This window comes from Synchiropus splendidus, chromosome 18, assembly GCF_027744825.2.
Source record: "Synchiropus splendidus isolate RoL2022-P1 chromosome 18, RoL_Sspl_1.0, whole genome shotgun sequence".
Lineage (NCBI taxonomy): Eukaryota > Metazoa > Chordata > Actinopteri > Syngnathiformes > Callionymidae > Synchiropus > Synchiropus splendidus.
In genome coordinates, this window is record NC_071351.1 from 13,149,546 (window position 1) to 13,173,168 (window position 23,623).

General features: G+C 43.1%; 2 protein-coding genes across 4 annotated transcripts; one reads left to right on the forward strand and one right to left on the reverse strand.

Moving 5' to 3' along the window:
- Positions 1 to 4,294: 4,294 nt before the first annotated feature.
- zmp:0000000926 (ataxin-1-like) lies at positions 4,295 to 19,973 on the forward strand. 2 transcript variants are annotated; one of them, XM_053849865.1, is made up of 3 exons: positions 4,295 to 4,463; positions 16,328 to 17,965; positions 18,446 to 19,973. In XM_053849865.1, the coding sequence occupies exons 2-3, from the start codon at positions 16,487 to 16,489 to the stop codon at positions 18,872 to 18,874; spliced, it is 1,908 nt and encodes a 635-aa protein (XP_053705840.1). In that variant the 5' UTR covers positions 4,295 to 4,463; positions 16,328 to 16,486; the 3' UTR covers positions 18,875 to 19,973. The 2 variants fall into 2 exon arrangements, with proteins under 2 accessions (XP_053705840.1, XP_053705842.1); XM_053849867.1 differs by lacking the exon at positions 4,295 to 4,463 and adding an exon at positions 12,368 to 13,857.
- irf10 (interferon regulatory factor 10) lies at positions 19,919 to 23,521 on the reverse strand. Of its 2 annotated transcripts, none has more exons than XM_053849869.1 (8): positions 23,152 to 23,521; positions 22,714 to 22,909; positions 22,560 to 22,630; positions 22,024 to 22,069; positions 21,763 to 21,864; positions 21,317 to 21,703; positions 21,073 to 21,191; positions 19,919 to 20,518 (listed from the first exon to the last, which is right to left on the reverse strand). In XM_053849869.1, exons 1-8 carry the CDS (start codon positions 23,320 to 23,322, stop codon positions 20,414 to 20,416), a joined length of 1,197 nt encoding a protein of 398 aa, XP_053705844.1. In that variant the 5' UTR covers positions 23,323 to 23,521; the 3' UTR covers positions 19,919 to 20,413. The 2 variants fall into 2 exon arrangements, with proteins under 2 accessions (XP_053705844.1, XP_053705843.1); XM_053849868.1 differs by having other exon boundaries at positions 19,919 to 20,521.
- Positions 23,522 to 23,623: the final 102 nt, after the last annotated feature.

Consider the following 23,623-nt stretch of genomic DNA (forward strand, 5'->3'; position numbering starts at 1 on the left):
CAACAGCGCAACACCGTGTGTAAGTGAGAAGGTACACCTGAGTGGGAGTGACCTCATGTGACAGCTTCTACTGGGGGGCCCACACATTTCCACTCTGCTTTTTGAGGCGCAGTAATGGCAGATTTGAAGGTTCATGTCTTCACTGCATGTTAGGTGATACAGCAATAGCGTGCGTGAAGCGCGGTCCGTCGCTGGCAGATTTGCTTGCAGGGGATCTGTTATAGTGACAGCAGTGAACATATTTTTAGCCGGAGAGAGGACAAATAACAGAGCAGGAAAGACAGCAGACAACAGAAAGAAATCTGAGTTGAAACTCAAACCACCTTCATGTTGCTGACTTCAGCCAGTTTGCATATTCATCTGAATAAAAATAAAGCTCTGGAGGTAACAGAAAATGGATTGAGTGGAACGGAACGCGTCATGAAGGATGCTGTGGCATTGGACGACCACCATTTAAAGGCAATTAAAGGAGTCAGTCAAGAAATATTTGAAAGGAGATTAAATAGAAAACAGGACGCCACTTTGAGTGGGTGAGGGAGACGTGGAAAGTGTGACCCCGGTGGCACCTGTGGCCCTTTGCCTGTCTATATGCAGCCCTTATGGGCCAAACTAGATCAATGTGTTTTCATCATTCACTACTTTTCAAATTCTAAATATAACTTTTTTTATTCTTTTAAAAATAAAGGACCTTTTTTTACATATCTTTACCAAACAATGTGAGAGAGACAGAGTAATTACAGTTTTCCAGAATTGTAACACTTCAGTAACAACATTAAAATTTCTCTTTCTTCTGTCTTTTGTGTTGATGTCCCATCACACCCGTACATCACATCGTACATGTGACAAAGTGCAAATGTAAAGCGCAAACCCGAATCAAGGATAACCAAGTTGTTCCCTCTTTTCTCATTGCCACGTGAAGTCCAGTGAACATAAACAGCACAGCTACAAGGCTTCTGACATTCATCATCACATTCTACCAGTAACTTTATGCTTGCTAACTACAGATTTACGTGGTGAAATGGTCGTAAACTAACTCATCTTTTTGTTCTCTAACAATCCATACAGCTCAGTCCAGGAACATGGGAAGCAAGCCCTGTTCACTGTATTCACACTATGATACATACATAGTGTGATGTCATCAACTAGTGTCAGCCTGGATGTATTTTCCCGGCCGGATCCATTCAGACTTTTATGGCTATAAATGCTTTATGAGTGTGAAAACACAACATTGTAGTTTGGGCAAAACTGCTCCTGTGATGTTATCAGCAGGTGACAGACTGTTGTAGCAACAAACAACATTAAAAAGCAAACAATTGAAAAGAAAATAAATTATAGTTAGCGTTAAACAGATGACTTTTACAGTGTAAGATTGTCGGGCACTTTTTAAGTTCACAACTACAGATATTCTTCTCCATTTCACTTCTCCATTTTGTGAATGAGACTCCTGAGAGGGTGACACTGGAGTTTTTGCTTCTGTTGACTCAGCTGCGACCTTTCATTTGAAACAACATAGCGTTGAGAGTCAGGACATTCTGGTGTCGGCACGCAAATCAAGAGGCTTCTGTGTAGCTCAATGTCCTCCCTAATCTCTCACTCACAAATATATGCACACACATCACACACTATGACTCTCTTTCTCTGGTTTGTTCCCTGAGTCAGCACACTGCCTCAGCTCCAGTTTCCCTGCCCCTCTGTACGCCTGCCTGCAGGACACTATTAGGACATCAGCGTGTGTGTGTCTTTGTGGGAGAGAGTTACTCTCGCATTTATGTGGTCCTGCTTATGCAATGTGATATTTTTCACTTTGTGAGTAACCCTGGATATTTTGGTCTGCCCTGACGAATCAACCGCTGTAGCACCGCTCCATAAAAGATGCACGAGCTCTTCCAAAAGCCTCCCGATGGATTTTGCTTGTAGTGCACCAGCGTGTTTGTGTTGCATACTACTAGTTCTCCTAACATGACCCAAAAATAGCAAACCGGAGAGGTGCGAAGTAAAAAGGGAAAGGACACTTTAGCGGAAAAGTATCTGACACCGAGGGGGGGTGAGTCACTACACATGAGCGAGCGCACTCTGGGATACAGTATGAAGATTGCGAAAGCTCATTGTTTTGCTTTGACTGTATTGTAAAGGAATCACATGTTTGCGGCTCGCCATCATGTGATAGTGTGATAGTTTCAGGCTGCTTTTTAGCTCAAAATATTGTCATGTTTTCAGAGTCGCTTCCACATCTTCACTTCCTCCTCCCTCTTTTCTGTTTGGAAGTTCATTCACTCCACCAGTGTCATTCATCATCAAGTTCTGAACTGTCTTACAGATGATGGATGGCCGAGATAAGTCTCTCTCACTCATCCGACTTGGCTTGACGTGAACCTTTATGAAGTCTTAAAGATCATTTCCTAAGTGTCACTGAAAGCATAAAGTTCAATGACTATGTCTAGTCAAATGTGTGTGTCACCTAAACCCGTGACCAAGACTGCGGTCACTCCTTCGCAGTTGTAAAGTAGGAAAAAAAAAAAAAAAAAGATTCTTCCCACTGATGTGTCGATGGGACTCGAGCAGCGAGAAAGCAGAAGTGAAAATTAGACTGATAGAAAGGCAGAGGAAATGATACTTAGATGTTTGTCCTGAGAGGTGCAGAACGATCACAAGAGCGAGAGACGCATGAGAAAACATACCATGTGATCTTTGGATCGGCGTAGTCACACCATCCCACTCTGTTTGAATGCAGGCCGCTGGTTTCAGTCAAACAGAAACTGTTTGCTTACAATGAAACTTGTGATGACATTTGATCGAATTTATTTTCCTTCCTTATCACAACTGAAAATATTTATCTTGAAATGTGAATGAAACCAACTGGAGCAGATAAAATTCAAAAATGAGTTCAAGATTGAGCTCACTTTTGAATGGTTCTGTAGTGGAGGAGAATCAGAGGAGAGAGGTGCACACAGCAGGTTTGGAGTCACCAGAGAACTTTGGAGTAGCTCTCGGGTGAGGGCGAGATGAGTGATGATGGAGAAATGAAGGGGAGCGAGGATTGTTCCCTGAGGAACACCTGTAAGGCGCTTTTCAAGGCAGGTCAGGAAGCGAGTGAGCATGTCGACCAGTCACTTTCTAAGTGCTACTCTCAAAAAACTTTTATTTGAACCATGGCTTTTTGACACGGAACAACAGCGTGAAAGCAGATGTTTTTATAGTCCACAAAGAAGTACAATAACCAAACATTCACGACAAACATTATATGAATAAACGCACCCATTAGAATCATTCCATTGATGGTTTCTATTTAGGTGTGAGGTCGCAGCTCTCTACAAATGACTCTGACACTCACTGTCATCTTTTTTGTGAATAGTTATGAGTCATCTTTTTAGGAGGTCGCTGTAATACAGTGATGCCGTTGGCTTGTTATTGGTCATACAAATGTAATGACAATGTATTGGAGGAGATGTAAAGGCTCTAACTCTGTTGTTTGTGTTGGAATGAATTTAAGGTAGCAATCTTGATTTTATTTATTTATTTTTTATTCCAACTTGATGCTCCTCATATTCATTCATTTGAACCGCACAAAGTTCAGACGAGGTAAAACATCATTAAAACAGTGAATATTTTAATAATAATTGCGCAGAGTTTAGTTTCGCAGTGTGTTTTTTCCTTCCTTATTTAGCGGAGTGAGATAAAGGAATCATCCCTCCAGGGTTTTACACCAGGCATGTGATGGAAATTGGGGCATTACAGTGTAAGAACCATATGACCGAGTGATGTTGTGATTTCGCAATGAGATGTGTGTATTTCTCTTGCTTCATTCTGAAACACATGATGAGCAGATGGTGAGGCAAAAACTGCACGAGTGTCTCCGCACCTGCTGGGGGAGGTCAATGCTTTGTGATCATGTTTAGCTCAGTCACCTATAGTTCCACATTCAAGCACACCTTCGCCTTCATCCTGCTGATTGGCTGATGTGCTAAGAGGCTGAGGTGTTGCAGCAAATAGCACAAGCTTTGGGCCGGTCTGCAGCTTGAGGGAGGTTAATGAGTGAAGCTCTGGGCCTCCAGCCAAACATGAGCAGCAATGCTGAAGCTCCCACAATGAGCCCGACTGTATTACCGCTGTCTAATTATACACTCCTTTCGAGGCAGAGCATATTAGGCGGTGAGAAAAGTTGTCTTGTGTGTGCCTCAGAGACTCCCTCAGAAGTGTATGCTGAAGGATGTGTGTCAGTCAGAGGTAAGAAAAGGGAGAGGGGGTGGGTGGGAAAGATCAAGCGAGTGAGAGAGCGGGAGAGAGAGAGAGAGAGCAAAGAAGCATTTAGAGAGTGAGAAGGAGGAGAGGCAGGACTAGGATGTAGGGAGGAGGAAGAGAGACTCGCAGTCTCAACACTGGATATTCCTACGCGCCCGCTGTTGCTGCTGCCTGATCCAATGAGTCAACTATCTAGTACCGGCTTTGGGAACACACTCATTGAGGTACGTGGCTGCTGTCGTGTGCGTGTGTGTGTGCGAGGGGGGGGGGAGTGTGTTTTAAACTTTGCGTCCATGAATGGCAAGTGTTAGCAGTCATAAGAACAATTATAATGTGATGATAGGGAGCCGGCGTGTGGGTGTGAGTGTGACTAATCCACACAAGGCAGACAGTGATGTGGTTGGTGGGGCTTCATCACTCAGGTTTAGGGCTCCTCAGGACTTTCAGAATTAGAACTGTGGGCTTAAATAGCCCTGGTCCGGAGATAGACGTGAGGAGGGGGGGGGGCGGCAGTGGAGAAGTCCATTTAAACTAGGAAGGACACATATGAGTGATGAGGGTGCGGTTGTTGAGTCAGGGAAAATTAGAAAAGAGAACAACTTTTCTACTTTGATTTTTGTTGTCAAACTTCTCAGTTTGTTTGCAAGCAAGCAGCGTCGTCATTGATATTCCTGCCAAACTTATTGTTATTACTTATTACTTAAATATATATAAATATAAATTGGCAGAGCGTCCAAACTCCACTTAGAATTTCATTTTGCAACGCTGCGTCTGCTGGAATCCAAACCTGTGCATAGGTTTAATTGAGCACATTTATGATCTCTCCTGTGTCTTTTTCCGGCTCCGGCGTCCTTCTGCCTGCGTTGATATCCCATATGCTGCATATAGGAACATCACAGGTTCACTCAGTTCACAGCCAAGTGACGTGTTCATCTTCGTCCTTGCAAACTTAACTCACTTATTTGAGCGCTGATGTCACCTCAACAGACTCTGCTCTTTTTGCGAGGAGAAATTTGCACCTCAGGACAGGCTTTATTTGATGCCTCCTGCTGATCTGCTGTATCAGCACCGTATCACCGAAGGATGTATCGGAGCGCCTCTGAATTATTTTGGTTTAAACACAACTGGAGCAAGTGCTCTCATCCCATATTTCTTCGAGTTGTGACACCCTGAGGATCTGTCTCTTGTGGGAAACATTTGCTGCTGGCCCTTTAAGAAGTCTATTTTTACAGGAGCACACTCATGCATGGAGCACAGCACAGTGGCACACCGAGCCTCTACAGTACTCATTTCTATGACTTCACACACAACACATCCAGCAGGATGTCGTCACCGTGACTGACGGAGTAACAAAACCAGCGCGGCTGCACACAGACTCGTCTCAAAAGACTCAGACTCTTCTAAAAAATCTGTCAAAGGAGGATCAGTCCTTTTCAAGCAGATCCTTCTGAAGTGGAGAAGTGAGAGAGTGGGAGCTCGCAGTGAAGACGCCCTCGTTCACAATGTACACAAACGTGCCAGCATTCCCACATCGCACTTTTGATATGATGGAAAAGACATCTGAAAACACTTGAGTTTACTCAGACACCCACACCGTGTTTTTTAAGAACAAATGAGCAGTACATTTGTTTACATACGCCTACGACCAGATTATATACCTCAGCAATATCTGGAGCTGAAATTATTTCTCCTTATGCAATCTACATGTTATATAATCTATCACCTATCATAATCACGGAGCGCCTTCATGCCTCTCCACCTACCTTCTGTGCAGACACCCTTGCACCTCGCACTACTACAGCACACACTCCGGGTGTGAGCTCAGCCAGACACATGCGTGAGAAGAAGAGGTCTATCTTGTGGCAATTACTTCACTATATTTCAAATGTGATAAAAAAAAAAAAAAAAGGGCTTTATCTCCCGAACTCAAAAGCCGTGCAACGATATACAATGATTTACTCATCATGAAGTATGAAAAATAGCAATAAAGATGTAATCATTAAAAAATAAATAAATAAAAGTGGCCTCTGGTATTGTATTATTATACATATATGACTATTATATTTCAGAAAAAAAGCTAAAGAATTACTATATTTAAAATGCAATTATTCACAGAAAGTGTTCACAGAATTAAAAACAAAATAGTTAACAATCCAATTGAATTATGAGAGGGTGACAAAAGCAATATAATATGTGAGAAATTGGAGGCAAAAACTAAAGCAAGCATTTTATTTCATGATTTAAACTTGGGAAACTTGGGGGGAAATATTTTATAGTGTCTGAAAAAGACGTGGTAAAAGAGGGGGGAAAGTAAGAATGAAATGAAATACATTCAAACTGGATTACAGAACTTGAAAGTTGAAGAATTGTTTAGATCGGTCTGCCATATAGTTCGACATCGAACGAAAATAGAGATCAAGAAGGCAAAAGCAATCCTGTAATGTCTCACATTTTTCTGTGGCTCATGACCTCAGCAAAAGCTCAAAGTTTGAAGCTCTGATGGAGGTGAGAGGAAAGAAAACTTCTCATCAAGATGCCTTCAGGATTGTTTATTTTTGAATGCCGGGTGATGAAAGAGTCAGTTACCCCTCGCATGACTGCATGTGCTGCGAGTTTGTCTCATTTGTGACAGAAGTTGACCAGCTTGGCCTCTGTTACTGAATCAGCAGTTGGAGAAGGATGGAAACCAAGTGGGGATCAGAGCCAGAGAGCCAGAAGTGTGATGAATAATCCACACGGAGGCAGCTGCTTGGATACTAGTGACTCAGTGCCAGACGTCTTTAGGGCGACAGACACACCTGCCAGGTGGAGCATCCCATTGGAAATCGGTTGATTTAGAAATGAGCTGCATTAGAGAGGCAGCGAAACGGCGCTGTTTGTGTGGCTCCTTAATCATCTGCCTTTGCTCTTTGCCACTGTATCTTCTGCCCTCTTTTGCTCACACTGGCATGTTCTCCGCCACCTCCGCACTTCATCTACAATGAGGGTCAGTCACCTCTGGACCCCACCACCCACCACACACACCCACGGACGGCTCACCGGACCCGCCTTTCAGCAAGTTGAGACAGCAAAACTGCTTTGTCAAGAAACACAAACACAGTATCAGCAACAACTCGGCAAAGAAATCGGAGACTCTCTGAAAAATCGCATCAATAGTGTCCCGAAACTGTCCCTAAAGTGAGAGCTCCCGCATTTCTTACCTTTTATCTCCTTTAGTTTTTCAGCTCTTTTTAGTTTGACTTGCTTTTCGATTCAGACAGGGTCACTCCGGGAAATCCTTGGAACCTTTGTGGAGATCAGACAGCAGAGTATTAATAGAATCAGACGCTTTGCTCGCTTCTATTAACTTGACCGCGAGACATTACTGAACCTGATGCATTTGAAAAGGCATTCTTGCAGACAGACGGATGAAAGAAGCAACAAGTGATAATGTTAATGGACCCAGGTCTTCCATGGAGGTGTTACTGAACACACTTGGATGGACGGTGGTGGCCACTTTCTTCATTTTGTCTGTAAACAGCCAGCTCTTGAAGGAAGAAAACCAAGACTTGGCGGTAATATTATCCTCATCCAAACTCACTTTGCGGTTTCATTCAAAGTCAAATGAAATAGCATAGTAGCATTCCCATATATGATTGCATTTCCACACAGTTTGGGTCGCCTCTTGAGAGGGCCGGCCCTGAAATTTAACACCCATTAAGATGACCGGATTTTCGTATATATGTCGGGTCATAAAATTTAAAAAAGTTTTTGTTTCACTGCTTCACCAGTTACAAGTTAAACAAAAACACTCTCAAATTCTCAAGTTACAAATTCCAAAATTGATATAGAGAGGCTTTACCGCCAAAATCCAGTTGCCCACCCACCACTTAAGTCTTTTATATTTTCCTCCTCAACAATAAAAAAATCCAGAGTTAGATTCGGGTTGATGTTTGTGTAAATTAATGATGTATTTGTATGTGTATTGGCGGCAGTAATTCAGGACTGCAAAGTACTACAGTTTACCCAAACAGCATCATAATAGCAGATTATTGCCCCTTATTAATAGTTAATATGTGTTCCCCAATCTAAAACTTTACCAAAAACCCTTTCTCTGAAGGATTGAATTATCTGCTGAATCAGCACTATTTGGCAACAGGACAAAGGAGATGCATTTCAGACACCACGAATGACTTTTTAAAAAAAAGAAAAATTGCTTTCTGTCAAGTAAAACTAGTTCACTACTTTCCTTTAAATTATGTTAAATTCTGCTAAATCTCTAGAGCCGCCACTATCAGTTACATAAAAATACATCTTTTCCAGCATGTTTGAGAGCAAAAACTATACTTTCAAATGCCCTGAATCAAGCTGTTATGAAAGTCTTCTATCCGCGTACCCTTTAGCAGGTAATAGAAAACACGTTATTAAAATTGAAGCCCACTCTTTCCTGTTGAACATCAACTTTAGCACCTACACTTTCCTGTGTTGAGTAAAATTCTCTACCGTCTGGCATCAGTTTGGTGTGGGAGCGTTGACAGTGGAAAGGTAATAATGAAAATATATAGCTGGCTTGCCTTGAATGTCAGCAGAAATAAAAGTAGCGCAGACAGTATCTGTGAGGTTTGTCTAGACAGTCACTCTCCAGCTGAATGGTGCTTCAGTTGCCAAAGGGAGACGCCACCATTGTCTCTTCTCTGCATTTGCTCGCAGCTTGCTGACATTTTACAGCTCAACCAGTTAACTGTGAGGATCCCAGTATGACTTGCAGCTTCCGTGGAGAAGTGCCAACAGTGGCAAATCCGTTCTCACGCATGCGTTGGCATACGCACAATGGAATCTGGAACTGTTGCCACCTAATCCCTGTGTTCCCCTTATTCATACGATCATCCCTTTGAAAGAAATGTCGATGAATGCATCAGTTTAATCCTAAAACAGATGAAAAACAGTTTTCTGGAAGAGGAAGAAGTTACACACACAATGTTCACACACTTTGTTTGTGACCTTTAGACTCACACATGGGACCCGGTCACCTGAGTAACCTTTTGATACATTCTCTGCATATATCTGTGTCTAACACAACCATAGAGGGCGCCAAAACTTTTGATTCAGTGGAAACCTGACATTTACTAAACACGAACTAAAACTAACATTTTACTAATTGACTGTTGCCATGCATTATGGGATTCTAAAGGGCATATTTTAGCATGTAAAACCCACATCTAGAAAGGCATCTCAGTATTTCCATTTATTCTCCAAGATATTCAGTTAGTTTGTGTTATTCAAATGTATTTTTTAAATGTTCAAGTCAACACTGTTGTTCTTAGCTTGCAAATTCAGTTTGGATGAAATACAGCCATAACTTGTACTGAGACAGTTGCCAACAGTCAGCTGTGATAGTTCTGAAGCAAAGAGAATGATGAGAGGTGGTGAGTGAGTGACAACAGTAGACTGATCTAAGAACCAGTGGGAGCTGCCATTCAGTCTGATCCCAACACTGCGTGACAAAATCAATCAGCAAAGCTCCTTTCTGCCATTCCTTCTCTGGATTTAAACCATGTCGGTGTTGGTTTGTCTGTGTTCAAAGTAATGAATTTTTGGGGAAGTGTGTGAGACAGGACATGCAACAGACGAATTCAATTTAGGGAGAGAGCTGGATCATTTTTTAACCCTCAATTCAGGCTTTAAGTGCAAGATATATAGTATGTACTCCCCGGCTTCACCGTCACCACTGTGCCCTGGGATCAATTCCTGGTTAGGGAATCGAAGTTTAGTTCTTTAAAGGAGTCTTTATTGACAGAGTTTTGCTCTCTCTGAGAACCTTTGTTGTTTAAAAAGGATTCTTTACTCAAGTGTTGGCCGTCTCTGATAGATAAAGGAGAGAGGTCATGTGCTTTTCTACAAACCATAGATAAACCACTCTTCAATGTGACACTCTTGACATCTCATTGGAGGAAAGAACCCCAACCATTTGAGGGGATTGGACTTCCTTCTTGCTGCAGGAACTGACAATCCTTCATATTGATGTTAAAAAAAAGTTCATATTTACGTGAAAATAACTACTTTTGCTTTGACAGAGAAGCTGTCATGATGACTCCAGTCATAACTGCTGTCTTAAAATTACCAACCAGCAGTGAAATGAAGTTCATACTCGAGCCACACTGGCCCAGTTTCTTGGTCTTCTTTTTGAACGGGTCCCTAGTGAGGTGTTTTGGGCCTGTCCAACTCGGAGGAAGCCGTACAGAGATGACTCACCTGGGTACGACCCCTAGAAAAGATGCAAGTGTTTTTTGGATTGAGTCTGGGCCTGTTGACTTTAACTGTTGCCCTGCAGTAGATGAAACAAAAAACAAAAACAAAAATCTATTGTGTAAGTCATTCATGTACTTACTATGCATGAGAGGACATTGTGAAGTCTTTTGGCGGCTGACGCATTTGAAGTCATGGTGATTTATAAAGAGACACATTATCATTAAGCCCCCTTGAAATGAATGTCGCTGTGAGTAGAAACATATCAGAACCTTTGCGGTTTGAAATTCAGGGAGGGTCGATGCCTCATAAGAGCCACATTATCAGCCCGAGAGTGCTGAAAAGTGCAAAAATGAAACTAGACACTTAAATGTCAATGAATGACAACAACATGGCGCCCACTTTTGAAAATGTCAGACTCGAGGTTTAAGTGAAGTACCAGCTAACTGTTCCACTTGTTGTGCTGACCTCTGACACCTCGCGAGTAAGTGCGCCGCATGTCTGCGTGTATTTTTAGGGGCTACGCTGAAGTGCTCGGAACAGGAGAACCCAGGGAGGAGGAATTCTTTTTGCTTCTGCTGACTGGCTGTTATTAGTTAAGCCATATTTTTAACTGATGCTGCGTAAAAGCCAGCTTAAGGAGTCATAGTTGCCCTATTTATACCCCAGGGGCTAATGGCCTGTACAACTGCACTGGGGGATTTCCTCCCAGAACTATACTAAGCCCTCCTTAGGACGTACCAGTAAGGGATTAACCCAGCAATACATCACCACCGTCACTCTCGAGTCTCTTTCTACCTGTCACTAATCGCCTGGCTGCTTGAAGAGCACAGGTCTCTCTGTACTTTTAACCACCGCGAAGAACCTGGCTGCGCTCCCAATGAGCCATCTCTCCTATCACCTGTCCTGTTATCAGCTTATATGGTTCTTTGTGGAGTAAGCCATGGCACAAGGCTAATAGTACTCACTTCCTCTGCCCTCCCTCCCTCCCAACTTTCCCTGGCCCATTCACCCGCCATGTCCTTTCTACTCTCCTCTGCGTTCAGATCTGTAACATTCAGCGAAAAAACAAATTCTGCTGCCTCAGACGTCCATCACAGATCCCTCGCCGAGCCTGAAACGTGATCGGACACCTGATACCGGCCGGAGGAGGGGAAGAAAGAAAGAAAAAGACAAGCTATTTTCAATGGCGGAGCGGCAGGGTTTGTCTTCGACCCTGGCTTCTCCTCCACCATGATGATTTGATGGCTGTTGTCTGACTCATCTGACCTTACTTGTCTGAGTGTGACCCAGAGTGTGTGAGTGGGTGTGTGGTGCGCTGATTAGAAGCCAGTTAGACATGCAGAGGTAGAAAGCGTTGGCTGGAGAAAGTGTGTACCTTCAGTGGTTCCACAAATGAGTGACAGCAGTTTGTGAGTGCGTGTGCGACTTCAGTGGGCTAAATATCACAGCGTGCAAACACAAGATGAGCGACACAGTCATTTCTATACATCAAAATGGTAGTAAACAAACTTTGATGCGGAGATCTTTCTATTCCACAATGACTTGTTGCACTAAATTCCATATCGGCAGCTGAATATATTTAACATCTACGAACACAGTTTTTAAAAATTTAGAAAAACAGAAGCGAAATATAATTTATATTGACTTAATAGACAAATTATATATATATATATATGTTTTTTTCGTATTCAAAAATAACAAACTTACAAAATTTGAAAATGATATTCAGTGGTGTAAATTGTAACAAAATAAAATATGAACTATTGTCTTTTAATTTCCAATGAAAATGTTTTAGCATTGTTATTATTATTCTTCAAATCATCTTTATTATGATTTAAGAAGTGTAAAAAAAAAAATTTTTAAAGAAGAAAAAATAAAAGGAAATGAAATACGTGTTAAATAAAGCAGTTTGTCAGAAGAATAGAAAGCAGAGTTTCTGTTTGGACTGAAGCTTTGAGTGTCACCTGAAGGTCTTAACAAGTTGTTACTTGCAATTGTCGACTCACTGGTGGAAAGGTCCAGCGCGACCTGTGAGCCAAAGTCCAGCTTCTAGTCTGATTAGCTTTCCACGCCACAGAAGATGAGACGGTCAAGGTTAAGCTCCAATTTACTGTTGGTCAATGCAAGACAGTGTTTGCATGCTTCGAGGGATTAAAGTCAAAGTTTAAGGAAAGTAACACAACGCATGGGTGGTTATTCAGCGTGAGTCTCACAGAAAGAAAATAAGCATTTCTCCTGTCTGCTCTTGGAGAACTTTGTAAATTAAATAAAAACTGGGAGACATTAAAACAATGGATGGAATATGTTCATAAAAACTGTTATTTACTCAGACAAAAATATAGTTTTATCATCACACTATAATAATTGAATTGAATAGTCTGATAAAATTTCTTATATTGATGAATAAATTCAACAAACAATTTCTGTTTCAGTTACAGTCCATATTAAGGTTGAACTTTTGACATTTTTTTATGAGTCATAATATACATTTTGTTCCTTGCAAAGACGCTCCTCCAAGACATTTATTAACTTTAGTTCCCATTCATCCAGGTCATTACTGTTTTATGATTTGAATCCAAAAGGCGTCTTGCTTCTGAACATATCCCAACTGAAGTCAATTCAATCCTGGCGTTTGAATTATTTTTGTCAGCGTGTCAACACTATCATTGACACAGTTCCAGGAGGTGTTTTTCTGTGACAATATCTCCGACCTACCCAGAAGTGAACGACATGAAAGCATCTGCTTAAATGTCTGCATATCCTGAATGAGAACGATGAATCTGGTTTTGAGTCAGCAGCAGCACCAACATGTGGGACGGGCCTCCTACCACGTCCCTAATCGCTCGCTCCGTCCTGCTCTCCTTTATTGTCCAATTCATTTTCTGGCCACTTCACTGTGACAGCTGAGAGTTATAGTGGTACGAGAACCATACAAAGAGGCGCCATATCCCGGCTCATATATTATCTATACATCCTTCGCGCTTGTTCAGATAGTATGTACACACTTTGTGTGTGTGTGTGTGTGTGTGTGTGTGTGTGTGTATCACTGTGATTGAAGCAAGTGGGCGGCAAAAGCAACTGGCCTGCCTGTGTGGCTGTGCATAGCAGACATGTTTCTCACTGCTAGATATTACTCATTTCCTCAGCTCTTTGCACACACACACATTCTCACACACACTCAGACAAAGAAGGATAGCAGGCTTTCAGTTCTTTCCCACAGTTTGGTGGGCTTGCTGCTATTATTTTTTTGCATACAGATCAGACACATGGTGTAGCTGTTGTGGGAGTAGAAACTGGTGAGAAGCAGTTAGGAGTAGAGGAGTGGGCCGGCCGACTGGGAGGACTGGATTATGAATGACCACCATCACTGTGGCTCAGCCGGGACGAAAGGTCAGTCAAGCTGCTCATCGCAAGTATTACTAAAAAGATGCAACTGATATGGTGTTGAATTCTGGAGTCACTGTTGGAGCATTAATAACTGAGCAGAGAATTAAGGAAATAAAAGTTTATTATGTCAGCAGTTTGGCACAGAACTTTAAAAAAATGCAGCAAAAATGATAGTTGCTTTTAAAGATCTAATAGCGACCATCGAGACAAGCGCCACATCATCATGTGTGTGATGTCGCTCTCACAGATGCAGCGCCGCAACTCCAGTCGAAATGCTCCAGCTCTTTGTGTGAGTCTGAACGGTGTAGGAGTGCTCTGTCAGAAGACATTTCTCTGCAAACTCCTCCACAAACACAATTGTGCCTCTTTGTTAGCTCCTACTTTCTGGCAGGTTCAAATCAAGTCTTTGGATCCTGTCAAGACATGAAAACAAAACAAGAAAAGGAGTCATTTGAGGACAGGTTATTTATAGATTGAGTCATGCTGACTAGATCTAACTCTAAATTACACAGCGTCACATTTTGACCGAAAAGAGTCGTGTTCTCGACGTGATCAGAAAATTCATCATAGTGTTTTCCTACGCTTGAACTCACGCAATATAGGGTGGATATTAAATGAATAAACCATGCGTGTTTGTTCATCGTTCTCTACATACTAACTTGTTTTCAACATAATTAATTTTATTATAATATTATTTTAAATAAAGGAGGGAAAAAATTGTGATTTTCTGCTCAGATTATATGTTCAAAATATTACACAGAAAAAAAACACATTCGTGTTTAACACTAGATTATTGCATTTGTTTTTGTGCCACCGTGTCCAGCCATATTTGCTGCTTTTATAGTTTTCAAATCAAGTTTGTTAAGTGTAGTTTTGGTGCAAAGTAAATGCCGTATTTGTGAAAGAAGGTGATATTATGACAGCTGCTTTTTATTGGCGCACGGCTGTTCTAAAAAAAAAAGCTATAGATTTGTGTGCTGTTAATGAGTCTGGAGGTGTTGAAATAGGCATAAAGAGTAAGATTTAATAGTATTTTACAATGGTGTATTTGTCACAAACTACTTTGCACAGTTGTTTCAATCACATAGGTTTTTCAGTTACGGGTTTGGCTCTTTGAAAAGAATATTATGGCAGGGTATGAATAAAAGACACTGTGAATGTATGAGTCTCGGCTAACAGTTTTGAGACTCATAATCGCTTCCATATGAACAAAAAAAAATTGAGGGCTGCTACCAAGCATCGATCGTCGATCCTGAAAACTTTCAGAAGAACACGTATCAACCTGTGTTCCTCTTCTGACACACACACAAAACGCACCCTCCTTTCTCACCTCCTAGTTTTCAGCTTTCCACTCTGATGCACCACCAGCTTGCACTACTCTAACACTCATTCTGCATTTGGACCGAGTGACTTATATGAGCAACAGTTTATCCGCCTCTCTGTGGAGTATCCTCATCTAACCTCTGCAGCCGACTCAGTGTGTGCGTGGACACAGTTGTCATGGCGACGGTGTGATGGATGCCGAGACGGCAGGGAGTTGGGATAAGCTTCTGAGACAGACTTGGGGTGAGCGAGGGGCTGAGTGGCGGGTCCATGCTTGGCGCTGCACTTGTTGTGGCTGGTGGAGGGGAGGCGCCAGGGCATCTTCTGACAAGATGGGGTGTCAGCGTGGCAGCCATCACTTCAAAAAGAACCCATTAAACTGGTCGCCGGATAGTTAGCAGGACTCCCCCACACTTCGCACTGAATGAAACGGGCTGCAATTCTCTGACACACAACAAATAAACACACAAACATCCCTCCTGTGACAAATAATTAATATGTAAAGACAAGTGGATGCATCAACAACCGGTGGTGAGATCAACAGTGTTTCTGTCAGCTTTTGGGTGGGTGGTGACCAGCTTTGACTATCACTGCGGGAGTGATGCCTGAGGGAGTATTTGTATGTCTGTAGCTGAGACAAGAAGGGCGTGTGTGTCGTAGCAGGCGCTGGTAGTAAGCTTATTCAGAAAACAAAGAGCACCCGTCGGTGATGTGGGGGTGGCTCATGAAGCGGGCACAATAAAACACATCTGCATATTTCAATCGTCCCCCGAGAGTTGGGAGATGAAGATGTTCCTTCTGCCTCATCTCTCTGTGTGTTTTCACACTTCCCATCCTCCATATTGGCTTCAAAGAGTATTTTTAGCCCACGAGTGGGAGTCATATGTTTGAATGAAATGAGTAACTTTGGCACCAAAGCACAGAGGTAATATCTAATTTGTAACTTCTACCAGGAGTGCCATATTCAAGTTTCCGTCTCTTTGTTTTCCACTGAGACAACAATGGCTCTCTCAATGGCGAGAGTCGTTTAAAGTTCGCTTTACTGCACAGCTGGGGCGACTCGACTGTGCAGGTGGTGGGCCAAGTTAGTTTTATCGGGGAAAGTCTGTCCTTGTTTTCAGTTTCTGACGGTCTTTCATGTGCTCCACAGGTCAGAGGAGCTTCAGTGCGAAAGAATCAACAGTGATCCGACAGTGATGCCGTGTAGCAACCCCGCTCTCTGTCTGTGCCACCCATTTTCCCGTGAGGCCCATGTGACCTAGCCAATACCCAATCACAGGGGGCCCCCCAGTGCTGCTGGAGCCCACCCATGAATCCCAGCCCCGACCGCAACAAAGAGTGCCTCCCTCCAAAGAAAAGGGAGTCTCGGCAAGGCTCATCTGACCTCCCTCTGCATGAATTCAAACCACCTGTGCCTCTCCGGAGTAGGTCCAATGCAGGGAGAGGGGAGGGAGGAACAGACCTCAGCGACAAGCATCGAGCCTTGTCAACCCCAAATACACATCTTTTACACACTCCCCCTCCTCTACCTGCTCCGGCACCCCTGCCCGCACCCACACCTTTGCCATGGCACCTGAACTATAACTCTTCTGTCTCACTCCCCATTTTTCAAGGGCATCCAGGGGAGCGGAGAGGGCCCGGGTCCCCTGCGTGGCGGGATGATACTTTTCCCTCACCACTGTCCCTCACTTCGAGGTGGCTCAGAGGAGAGGGCCCCCTCTCTTTTCCATCTCCATCATCCTCCAGCACCTCATTTAAGACTCCATTTCCAGCAGATTCTCGAGACATGTGGTCGTACATCAGCAGTGGTCGACGTGACTACACTCCCTCACACTTTTCTCCTTCATACTTTTTGGGTCATACCTCTCTTTACTCACAAGACCCAGGACTGGTTGAATCTGGGCACAGGTACTTGGGCAAAAGACCTAATGGACTGGATGGTCCAGGCAGCAGGACTGCCTCATCTACCAGGTCCTTAGTCCCAGACAAATATGGAAGCGATAGCATTAGAACCAGGTTGGACTCAAGCCCTCACAGTAATGGGGCAAGGAGACATCAGGAAGATCTGACACCTCGTGTCCCGTCAGGAGGAACATTTCTGTCAGATTCTCAAGCTCAGGAGGCCCCGCAGACACATTCCTCACAGCAGAACAGACATCATGGATTACTCAAAATGTGCTCCAGTCAGCTCCCCTCTGTTTTGCCCCCCACCGGAACAGATGCAAGGGTAAGCTCAGGGGACCTGTTGGACCCTACGGGTACGCCATCAGCTGAAGCCCACATTTACTACTCTTTGGGATCTGTAGAACCCCCAAATCCCCGGATCCACGCTTATCCACCCTACTGTCCCTCAGGAACATCTCCATACAATGTTCAAATGGAGTCAGGTCCAAGGCTTCAGAGGAACTCGCCGCAGTCCCCTTTGAGTCAGCGGAATAGTCAAAGCAGGTCACAAAGGGAAAGAGACCAACGACAAGACATTGTTCTTCAAAGGGAAAGAGAACGAGGGAAAGAGAGGAATCTAAAACAGTACAAAGACCACAGCTCACCACCTGCGCTCGACCTATCTCCACCTGCGCTCCTACCGAACTTCACCAAGGGTTCTCTTATCGAATTAGCCAGCGGGCGGTTAAAGCGTGTCGAGGAGCTGAAGACGGAGGACTTCCTGAGAAGTGCCGACACATCTCCGGAGTTCCACCTTAGCACCTGCACAGTGCTGCTTATTTCCGCCAGCAGCGCTCAGGGTTTCAGCCACCTTCAAGTTCACCTCACAGACCGCAACACTCAGGTCAGCCCATTCAAGTCTCCTTGAGAATAAAAGGATGTGCAGCTGTGGGAACTATCAATCCGTAGCCTTGTGTAAAATGTAATGCAATTTATGCTGATGACATCATGAATTTCCTTGAGAAAAGAGAGAAAGTTGAGGGACTTTCTGAGCAATAGAATGAGGAGAGTGAAACAGGGAGAAGGGAGGGGAGATGGGGATAATGTATGTTGCTGGTCCAAAAACTTTGAGTTATAAATTCATGAAATTGAAACCAAGTGCAACAACAATCATCTCCAAATCAGTGATGACGATTTGTGACCTTCACCCTTCTTGCAAGTGGAGATTATAGATGTTAAATTTACTAAAGAGAGGATTTAATGGAAAATAGGAAGAAGAAAGCCACAATGTCACCTTTACTGTCAGTGTCAGTGATGAAGGAGCTGATTTAAGATTCATTTTACATGTTTGACATTTTGTCTCTCCTTCTAATGCTCTCTGCAGGAGTTACTCAAAGTGTTGGTGGAGTACCCGTTCTTTGTGCAACACAAAGGCTGGTCGTCCTGCTCACCTCAGAGAACCTCACAGTTGTACGGCCTTCCCTGCCGACAGCTCGCCGAGGGGGACGTCTGCCTCGTCCTCACTCCGACTCCCAATCCTAGTCATCGGACACACGCCCGCAGTGGCTCCAGGGCCCACCGCACGCAACCAAGGACTGCAGCGGAGTCCAGTCGGGCGGAGATGCCCCCGCCTCCTCCTCCCCCACCCCTTCCCGCAAACCCACCTGCAACTGTGCCGACAACGGCAGCGGATCCTCAGGAGATATTGTCCCGACCTCGCAAACGCCGCTGGTCCGCTCCGGACTCTCTGCCACCAACCCATGAAAGCCTCCTGGATTTACCTCATGGCTCCAAGCTGATGAAGTGGCAGTAGACTCTTGCACATTTACACACACATAAAGCACACACACACACACCCTCCTTGTCTCTGTTGCACATGTCAAGACAAACAATGGAGAGAGCTCAAGGCAGGGTTGCAGGGAGGGAATAAAATGAACATGCAATCATGGGTGCCCACACTGTTGCCCAAAAGTTGTCCAACTACCCTCCTTCCCACCTCCCAAATTTCCTCCCCTCAACTGGAGCAGCAGCTGAAGATATCAGTAAGACAATCAAGCACTTGTCTGTGTTCACTGTTTTTGTAATGATTGTCTCACTCTTCGACTTACTGACAGTGTTTTCTGCAGGGTATTGACTTCAATCAGTAATATCAACACTATTGAAACAGTGCAGATAAATATCTATATATATATGTATGAGAACAAAGATTGACTATATATAGTACCTGTGTACAGTAAATATGCTAAAAAGATTTCATGCAACTTTTGCAATACATTTTGTTTTTTGCTTCTGAGCCAATGTCTACATGTCGGCCTGGGCAGGCAAGCTGAATGTGTACAAGCAAATCTTTGCCTTCTTTAAAGTTCGTGACACTGGGAGTCAACCTGGGCAAGGTATTACCCTCCAATGTGTTCTTAACATGATCTCTGAGAATGGGAAAACACTAGCAGACTCGATGACACGCACAGTGATTTTTCCATCTATAAAGGAAGAGCTATTCTGCTAATAACATGTTGGAACATGATGCTTTGTGTATATACTTGACTCCTGTGTTGACTGTACGCTTATCTTCCCATTTAATTTTTTTTTTTACGTACTGTAACTGTCCGATCGCAGGGAAAATGATGAAAGTATTTTAAACTCAGATACGGGTATCTCCTCTGATTCAGCACACTCTTTCACTTTAGTTTTTTTTTTCTTTTTATTTTCAAAAAGAAAACCATTGTTCATTTTTTTTTCCTCTTAAATGTGGTAGCTACGAAAAAAAATAATGTATATTTTTAAAAATTGTGAATGTTACACGATGTTCGCTAGAAATAAATGAAAAAAGCTTTATAGATTAAATGTGTTGGTTTATTAAGTATATGTAAATAATACACAAAACTAATTACATTAAAGCGTACAAAGATGAAATACATTCGGACACAGATAAAAGAAAAAATACAAATCGATTAGTTCAATACTGACTTTTACATTTTTGATTAACAGGCATGCATTTGTAAACATTTATATTTCTTATTTATTCACAAAGGAAAAGTTAGCAATCCTGCAGTGATTCTTTGGTGAAAAGGATCACTTTCATTTCTATAAGTTCGATGGCTGTCAATTAGATATTAAAAAAAAAGACAAAAACTCCATGGGAATTAATAAATGGGGATTCATAAAGTGGCAATATCAATATCGTTCACACACACCTACACACGGTGAGGACTGAAAAAGCAATCAAAGAACTTTAAATTTCCCTCGATGCATGCCAGCAATTCTATAAGGCACCACTATGGCTACACATACATTTCCTCTGCTGTTAATGTCTCTCCTGACTATAAGGAGCAGTTATTCTCTCCCAACACTTCTACAAACTCTCTCCATCCGTACTGATGACCTCTGTCCTCCTCTTCTTCCCTCCTTCCTCCAAGTTGAGCCTCCTCGCCAGCTCTTCCGCAAACAAGGGGACAACCTGCTGGACATAACAGGTAAGTGCAGGAGGACATCTGATGACTGAAGGTACTACTTCACACATTATTAAAAAAGAAATCCAAACAGCAAAGGTACATAAACATTCTCCAAACATTAAAAATCGTATTAACGTATAATAACAATTAAAGGAACTGTGTTTCCCCGGTGTTGCAAGGGCTCAATAAAAGGATATTGTCAGGACTTTCCATCCTAAATTAAGACACTGAGAAAATGACTGAGATCTAATGACTGTGATGAACTTCTTCTTTCACATCAGGGGTTGCCATAGCAAGTTAGCCCCCTCCAACTTCATCTGCTGTCATCACCCTGCTTTCCTCTACATGTCCTCATCGACTATCACTTCCTCTGCCACTTGTAACTCAGCTTCCTGTCTCTACTGGCGAGCGAGGGCCAGAGCATCACGCTAACAATTGGGGGGGGGTTTCATGTTATGAAACAGAAGCAGTGTTTGTTACATGCGTGCAGAGGTTTAAGCTGGTCGATAAAAAGAACAACAACTTCAGCAGAATGTTCATAAAAGAGGCAGTGACTCACCCGCGCCATGATCAGCTTCTCGGTTTTTGCTATTTTGGGATCTGGATACTCCTCTCCGAAGCAAAGATCAATCTCATAAGACGGAGGAGGACCGTTCCCATGGGAGAAGTTGTGGAGCTCTGTGGAGGAATTAAATAACACTCAACCTTTCTGAAATAATGTCAGGGATTTTTATTGCATGTGATGACTTGCAGTGCAGCAACAGCTATAATGGACATTACATTGAGGAGTAATGGTATCGTACCTGTGAGAAATGTTTGCGTATCAAGCAGTTTGAATGTTTTCTCTCTGTCCAGCTTGTTAGGTTTGTCGGTGTGCTTGGCTGCTGGGCCGCTCCAGTAGACTCGGACCTGACAGAAGCGTTTGATGAACACCCCGTCAGGAGCGACCCAGAGGAGCACGCCCTTCCTCAGGTGACCAAGCAGAAGGGTCATGGCGTCCCGCATGTGTTTCGACAAGGGAAGACGATCTGGCGAGGGGAAGGAGATCTGCTGCGTAGTGCAGCGTCCGTAGATCTCCTCGTTGCCGACCGTAGCGCTGCCCTGCAGAATGAAGCAGCCCTCCGGGCTGCTGGTGACCACTCGGGTGACGCTTATGCCGTGGTACAGCAATGTCACTCGCATTCTGCAATCTGAGCAGACAATAAATCAGTATCAGGGACGTCCTTTGAAACTCAATGTTCAAACTTACCTGACTCGGTGAATGCAATGCGAAGCGTGGATAAAGACGGACTCTGTTTCCGAGTGTTGGCTCCTCGTGAGAAGCAATACATGTGTTCTCTCAGTGGGTTATCTGAACCAAAACAATGAGTTTAATATTTCACCAAATATTTCCCAAAATCCAGGTCCAGGGGGATTTTGGGTTCTCCATTTAGCTTACTGTTTAAAAATATTATATTTATTTTGTTTGATTGTGAATTTTAAGAAATCAAGCCTCGCGTGTGGGTCTTACCCATGGACGTATTGTCTGTCTCTCCAGACATTGGGGACGAGTCATCCTGACATGGGGGTTACAAAAACAAATGTCAATCTGCACAAGGCATGTAGGTGGTTTTTTTTTTTTTTTTTAAGGGTTGATGACAACTTCATATACGGGCTACCCCGCAGCACCAAATGTGTAACACCTTTATATATATATATATATATATATATATATATATATATATATATATATATATATATATATATATATATATATATATATATATGTTTGAAAAAAAGAAACCGATGGGACATAGCCTGTGATGATTATGAAACCCCCCAACACTCACCTTAACCGACAGATTTTCAGCAGTGGAAACCATAATGTGGCGCAAGCTTCACAAATATTTATCCTTTCTTTTTCTATTTGCCACATACCAAGCCCATTTTTGGTGTCCACACTACTGACTTGTGACATGACAATATTTTCAAGTGTTCAAGGTCACATTTTTTGAATGAAGATTCGGAAGAGTTATGCCATTGAAAAGCTGTTAAGTCTTGGCTAACCTGATTCTCCTGACAAACCAGTTTCTGTTGTAACCTCCGCCTCTGGACTTCATTTATTGGACCAGAAGAACCTTGAAATAACAAGACGCAGATTTACTGGAACATACATGGATTACAAAGCCACCGCATTTATTTATTTATGTATTTATTTTACCGCGTTCAGTGTCTTGATCTCCATCTCGCAGAATCCGATACACTTTATAAGGCTCAGTGATGTCCAGTTGGTTGCGTTCAGGGACCTCCTGGAACTCTGTGCTCTTGTTAAGAGCACAGCGGAGTCTGGTTTTCCACATGCTTGGATTTGCTTCATCTTTCCCCTCTCTGTACTTTCCTTTGTATACTGCCCAGGCCTGAAAAAAAAAAGTGTATGTTCTTTTGTGTATTGTTTGCCCCGTAATTCAAAAACATGCAAGCTTAAAATACTAGTGAAAGACAAGTGTGCTGTGATTGACTGGCAACCTTTTCAGGGTGTCCCCTGCCTCTCAACCCATCTAGCTGGGATAGACTCCAGCACTACACAGACCAAACAAAAGAACAGCCTGTCGATAGAGATTTGAATAACTAACATTGCTGTGTGATTGACAGCTCTCACCTTGAACAGAGCTGCGTCCTCTGACTGGTTATAGTCTTTCTTGGCAGCGTGTTTCCACGGAATCCTGAACATGGTTTTGCCGTCGTCGTCCCAGCACAGACCTTCAAACCGTCCACTGTCCACCTGAGCCACCAGCCAGTCCCTCAGGTGCATTTTAGCGCCGTCATCCATCTTCGGTTCTCAAGTCCAGCACGAACAGACACATGGAGCAAATTATTATTAGTATTATTATTTAGTCCCGTTTGCAGTTTAAACGTCCTTCACGACACAAAAAAACGCAATAAGATATCAGTTTAAAAGTTTCAAACAGAGCGGACGCCTGAAGGTCTAATGCAGAAGTTAAGAGTTAAATGAGACGCATAAACGAAAGCGAAACTTTGGCGCTCGACTGATACTTTCGGTTTCCTAAGTAGTCATTTTCATCAAGATTATTTTCTCTGCTCTGAGCAAGAGACGGTCTTTCCCAACCAGA

Bases quoted from the DNA above. Each gene is read 5' to 3' on its own strand.
- irf10 (XM_053849868.1), bottom strand. From the start codon at position 23,322: ATGGATGACGGCGCTAAAATGCACCTGAGGGACTGGCTGGTGGCTCAG. The intron at 22,631-22,713 runs GTAAAATAAATA...TGTTATTTCAAG, and splicing joins AGATCAAGACACTGAACGCG to GTTCTTCTGGTCCAATAAAT. The intron at 20,522-21,072 runs GTGAGTCACTGC...TGTTATGTCCAG, and splicing joins AGAAGCTGATCATGGCGCGG to CAGGTTGTCCCCTTGTTTGC.
- zmp:0000000926 (XM_053849865.1), top strand. From the start codon at position 16,487: ATGAATCCCAGCCCCGACCGCAACAAAGAGTGCCTCCCTCCAAAGAAA. The intron at 17,966-18,445 runs GTCAGCCCATTC...TGCTCTCTGCAG, and splicing joins TCACAGACCGCAACACTCAG to GAGTTACTCAAAGTGTTGGT.